We start from the raw sequence: 6,044 nt of genomic DNA on the forward strand, positions 1-6,044 counted from the left end.
GAGGAGGCGGAAATTTTTTTTTTCTTTCTTAATAAAAAAAAAACTAACAAAAAAAATAGAAACACAGAACACCTGATTTTAGCCCACACTTCCGAAGGAAACCTCCCACTTCCTAGAGGCCAGTCTGGCATCTTGAACCCCAGGTAAGACTTCACATACACACTGCCTGTGCCTGCCCAGTATAATACCAATTGCTCCTCTTCTCCTTGTCACCATGCCCCAGCTCACACCTCTGGAGAAAGCTTTCCACTGCATCAAAGACCAGGCTTGAAAACCAGGTAAGCCACCACCACACTCGATCCCCCATCTGCCTAGCCCAGCACAATCCTAAAAGGAGGTACTCCTTCCAACTTGATCCTGGCCCAGATCTCTGGAGGAAGCCTCTTACCTACCAGAGGCCAGACCAGCATCCTGAACACAAGGTAAGAAGGAATACCACCCTACCTTCATTTACTCAGCATGACTCCAACTGCTCCTCTCTCTTCATCATCATATCCCAGACAACATCTCTGGTAGAAGCCTTTTACTCCATGAGGCCAGCCCAGAATTCCATTTCTCAGATGCCAGACCATCATTCTGAAGCACAAAGACCAGCACAACTCCCAGTAAATGAGATAGAAGCCTCCTATCCCATCAGAAGCTAGTTCAACTTCTGAACTCCAGAGGACCCCTAGTCAGATCAGAAATGCCAAGAAAGCCAAGAAAAAACAGGTTAAAAAACTCTTCAAGAAATGAAAATTGAAATAGAAACAATAAAGTAAACACAAACTGAGAAAAATCAGGAAATAGAAAATCTGGATAATACAGATGTAAGCATCACCAACAGAATTCAAGAGATGGAAAAGAGAATCTCAGGAGTTGAAGGTACAATAGGAGAAATGGATTCATCAGTCAAAAAAATGTTAGATCTAAAATCTGTTAACAAAAAAAAACATCCAGGGAATCTAGGGCATCATGAAAAAACTAAATCTAAGGAAGGAGGAGGAGGAGGAGGAGGAGGGGGAGGGGGAGGGGGAGGGGGAGAGGGAGAGGGAGACGGAGAAGGAGAAGGAGAAGGAGAAGGAGAAGGAGAAGGAGAAGGAGAAGGAGAAGGAGAAGGAGAAGAAAAAGATTCACATTTCCAGGTGGGTCTATATATGTTTTTCTTTGGGTTCACATTAGTACTTAGTTTCTCTAGTGTTCTGAGCTATATGCATGTTACATTTGTTTATGACTAGTATCCACTTATGAGTGAGTACATACCATATTTTTTTTTGAGCCTGAGTTACCTGACTCAGGATGATGTTTTTTAATTCCATCCATTTGCATGCAAAATTCAAGATGATATTTTTTTACTGCTAAATAGTACTCTAATGTGTAAATATACCACACTTTCTTTATTCATTCTTCAGTTGAGGGGCATCTAGGTTGTTTCCAGGTCCTGGCTATTACTAATAATGCTGCTATGAACAAAGTTGAATGAATGCTCTTGTAGTATGATTAAGCATCCTTTGGATATATTCCCAAGAGTGGAATTGCTGGATCCTGAGGTAGGTTGATTCCCAGTTTTCTAGGAACTGCCACACTAATTTCCAAAGTGGATGCACAAGTTTGCATTCCCACCAGCAATGGATGAGTGTTCCCCTTGCTCCACAACCTCTCCAGCATAAGCTATCATTAGTGATTTTGATCTTAGCCATTCTGACAGGTGTAAGATGGTATCTCAAGGTAGTTTTGATTTGCATTTGCCTGATAGCTAAGAATGAAGAATATATCCTTAATTATCTTTTGGACATTTGGAATTCTTCTGATGAGAATTCTCTGTTTAGTTCAGTACACCACTTTTTAATTGGGTTATTTAGAATTTTTAGTTGGGTTATTTAGAATTTTAATGTCTAATTTCTTGAGTTCTTTATATATTTTACAGATCAGTCCTTTGTCTGATGTGGGATTGGAGAAGATTTTTTTCCCATTCAGTAGGCTGCCTTTTTGTCTTATTGACAGTGTCGTTTGCTTTACAGAAGATTCTCAGTTTCAAGAGGTCACATTTATTTGTTGATACTCTTGTCTGTGCTATTGGGGTTATATTTAGGAAATGGTCTCATGTGTCCATGCATTGAAGGTCACTTCCCACTTTCTCCTCTATCAGGTTCAATGTGGTCAGATTTATAAGGACCCCCCTTAAAAGTCTCCAATAAGATTGGATGGCACAGATGATCCAATGTGTTAGAGTACCCTGCTGCAGTTTCCTCTGAGTTCTACATCCAGAACGGCTTCAAGATTACTGCCTAAGATGATCTAGCCTCATAGAATACTGTAGTCAGGACTTTAACCAAAATTCTAAATTTTCTTTGTGAGCCCCAAATTATCAGCACCCCCAATCAGCAGGAAGTAGCCTAGAAAAAAGGCCCATATTCACAATAAATGGATTATGGTTATTTGTCTTTGTTTACTGTGCTAGTTACAAATCGTTACAGATAATGGTAAGGAAAATAGCTAAACAAAGGAGATTAGATTGAAAGCTCTAATTTTGAAAATAAGGGTAAAATGCTGTGGGATAATGTTCTTGTACACTATAAAGATTTCTCACTCATACTGGTTTAATAAAACACTGATTGGCCAGTAGCCTGGCATGAAATATAGGTGGGTGACCAGACTAGGAAAATTCTGGGAAGAGGAAAGGCAGGGAATCAGTCACCAGCCAGATACAGAGGATGCAAGATGAGAATGCTTCACTGAATAATGTACCAGGCCATGTGTCTAAACATACCCTAGAATTATGGGTTAATTTAACTTGTAAGATCTAGTTAATAATAAATCTGAACTAATAGGCCAAAGAGTTTATAATTAATAAAGCCTCTGTATGTTTATTTGGGACTGAATGGCTGTGGATCAGGTCGAAAAAAAAACTTCCATCTACAACCCTGTGGGTGAACAAGGAGTGGCTGGTGATGATAACATGAGGGATCAGGTTGGAATGTAGATGGAAGACATGCATACTCAAAGAAATGATTGGACAGGGGCATTTTTCGGTCAGGGAGAAACCTGGTGAATGCAAGGAAAACTCACTGTAATCTAAAAGGGTAACAACAAGTAAGATTCCTAGCAACAGTAAAGACATATCCTAAACTGGCCATCTCCAGTGTCCAAGCAAGTCTTCCAGTGGAGGGACTGGGATACCTACTCAACCATATAACTTTTGACCTATCATCTGTCCTTTTCATGGGATGTGTTGGGGTAAAGGTAATACAGAGAATGTGGGAGTGGTAAACCAATGACTGGTCCAGTCTGAGACCCATGCCATGAGATTGAGCCCACTTCTGACACTGGAATTCCAAGACACAGAGGTTAGATAATCCAGAGACCTAGGATAAAAACAAATATGTATAGAGGGGAAAATGTCAACATTTTTAATGAAATTCTGCTATACTCATATATTTGGTGCCTAATCCAATTGTCGTCAGAGAGACTGAACCCACTAACTGGTGAAAACAGATGCAGAGACCCACAGTCAAACATTAGGCCAAGCTCAGGGAATCCTGCTTAAGAGATGGAGGAAGGATTGTATGAATCAAAGGGATTAAGGACATCACAAAAAACCCACAGAATCAACTAAGCTGGGCTCATAAGGGCTCACAGAGATTGAACTGAAAAACAGGGAGCTTGCATGGGTATGACCTAGGCTCTCTACACATATGTGACAGTTGCATGGCTAGGTCTTGAAGTGAAACTCCTAACATTGGCAGCAGGGACTATCTCTGATTCTATTACTGGCTTTTGGGACACTATTCTTCATGCTGGGTTTTCTTGACCAGCCTTAATACGAGGGAGGTGTTTATTCCTTCTACAACTTGATATGCCATGTTTTGTTGAAATCCATGTGAGGCCTTCCCAGTTCTGAACAGAAATGGAGGAGGAGTACATGGAGTAGGGCAGAGGGGAGTTGGAAAGAAGGAATGGGAAGAGAAGAGAGAGAAGACACTACAATTGAGATGTAAAATAAATAAATAAATTTTAAAAACCTATCAGGCTGCTTGAGTGATTTAAACTTCAATGATTGGTGATTACTAGAATGTTGTAGTTATGTTTGGTTATCTTTATCACTAAATAGGCTATAATTTTCCACCTGCATATATGCATGGAGGCCATAATAGAGTGTGGCATACCCTGGGACTGGAGTTACAGATGACTGTGAATTGTCATGTGGATGTCGGTGTAATGGGCCTAGGACCTCTTTGAAAGCAGCTAAAATTCTTAATTGTGACCCTTCTTTCTAGCACCAACAAATAACAAAAATTTTAAAATAAATATGCAATGAATTACAAATAGCAATGTGCATAAGATTGTATTTTCATCTCATTCAACCTTGCAATTAAGTATTAAACATAAGTAAATTTATTAATATAGTACACATTAGAAATTTCATCTTTTCTTTTATCTAACCTCACACTCAATTTACCAGTTTTTGACCTAATATTTTTCAGTGTCACTAGTTTTCCTCAGTGTTGTCTGATATATATGGGAGAAAGTAGATAGGCTAATTAAAATATGAATATTTCCACTCTTGCTGGGCAACATGAGTTTTCTTTTACAAGTTCTTAGTGTCCTTGATAAAATAATTTAAAAAGTGACTTAGAAGTAAGCTCTGAGGCATTCTTATTACTATTTTAGACAAAAATGACAGACAAGTAGTAAATTCCAGGTGTTGTTGGCAAGAGGGCAGAGAATAGAAAGAAAGTCCTGCCTTTTGAATTAGAATATTGATGTGGGATTTCCCTCTGTATGCTTGAATACCATTAATGAATAAAGAAACTGCTTTAGACCTATAGCAAAGCAGAATTTAGGTAGGTGGGGAAGACAGAACTGAATGCTGGGAGAAAGAAGGGTGGAGTCAGAGAGATGCCATGGAGCTGCCACCAGAGTCAGACATGCCAAAACTTTGCCCGAAAGCCAAAGCCATGTGGCATATACAGATTCATAGAGAAGGGTTAAATTTATATGAGTTAGCCAAATAAGAAGCTAGAGTTAATGGACCAAGCAGCAATTTAATTAATACAGTTTATGTGTGATTATTTCAGGTCTAAGCTGGCTGGGCAGCTGGGAACCAACAATCAGCCTCCCACTACAGAGTATGTGCAATTTTATGTAAACATCATGTATCCTGGGGTTATTTTAGAAAAGGAAACCTCGAGTGAGGAAATGTCACCATCAGATTGACTTACGGGAAGCCTGTAGCTCTTTTAGTTTTGATTGATGTTTGATGTGAAAGGGCCCAGCTCAGTGTGGGTACTGGCATCCCTGGACTGGTGGTCCTGGGATAAGAAGGTAAAGTGAGTAAGTCATGGGTAGCAATCCAATTAGCAGGATTCCTCCATGGATTCTGCATCAGCTCTTTCCTCTAGATTTGTTGTGAGGAGGCCACTTGGTTTCCAACCGCTTAGCCCAAAAATAATCACACAGAAACTGTATTAATTAAATCACTGTCTTATTAAATTAACTAGGCCCATTAGCTCTAGTTTCTTATTGGCTAACTCTTATATATTAATTAAACCCATTTTTATTGCCCAGACCAGCAGAGGCACCTGCACCCTCTCCTGCCCGCCCACCAGCCAGCCCTCCACCCACCCCAGGGTCTCTTTCTCCTTCCATCCCCCTCCTCCGCCCGCCAGCAGGGGGCAGGGCTAGTCTTCCCACTGGCCCCTATTGTTCCGCCCCCGGCCTCCCGCCCTTCCCCTTCCCCCCTGCTCACCTTTTCCCCTCAGTCAACTGGAGCCTCCAGTTTTGCCATTCACTTCCACCAGTGACCAAAGACTTCACCACTCAAAAGTCCAGCTCCCTGTAACTACTAGACATGAACACTGGTGTGATTGAAGGTGGATTAAATGTCACTCTTACTATCAGGGTACTTATGCATGAAAGGAAGTTGGCAGTATCATCGGAAAGAAAGGAGAATCTGTTAAGAAGATGCACGAGAGCCGGGCGGTGGTGGCGCACGCCTTTAATCCCAGCACTCGGGAGGCAGAGGCAGGTGGATCTCTGTGAGTTCGAGACCAGCCTGGTTTACA

At 40.9% G+C, this 6,044-nt stretch overlaps 1 protein-coding gene across 1 annotated transcript in view; it reads left to right on the plus strand.

The window, feature by feature from the left end:
• Positions 1-5,830: 5,830 nt before the first annotated feature.
• Positions 5,831-6,044, plus strand: part of LOC101985690 (poly(rC)-binding protein 2-like) — a 1,827-nt gene continuing 1,613 nt past the window's right edge. Inside the window, 2 exon segments of the mRNA XM_026777411.1 lie at positions 5,831-5,891; positions 5,894-5,947. Of these exon segments, the coding sequence (XP_026633212.1) occupies positions 5,831-5,891; positions 5,894-5,947 (115 nt within the window).

Source organism: Microtus ochrogaster, unplaced genomic scaffold (assembly GCF_000317375.1).
Source record: "Microtus ochrogaster isolate Prairie Vole_2 unplaced genomic scaffold, MicOch1.0 UNK64, whole genome shotgun sequence".
Lineage (NCBI taxonomy): Eukaryota > Metazoa > Chordata > Mammalia > Rodentia > Cricetidae > Microtus > Microtus ochrogaster.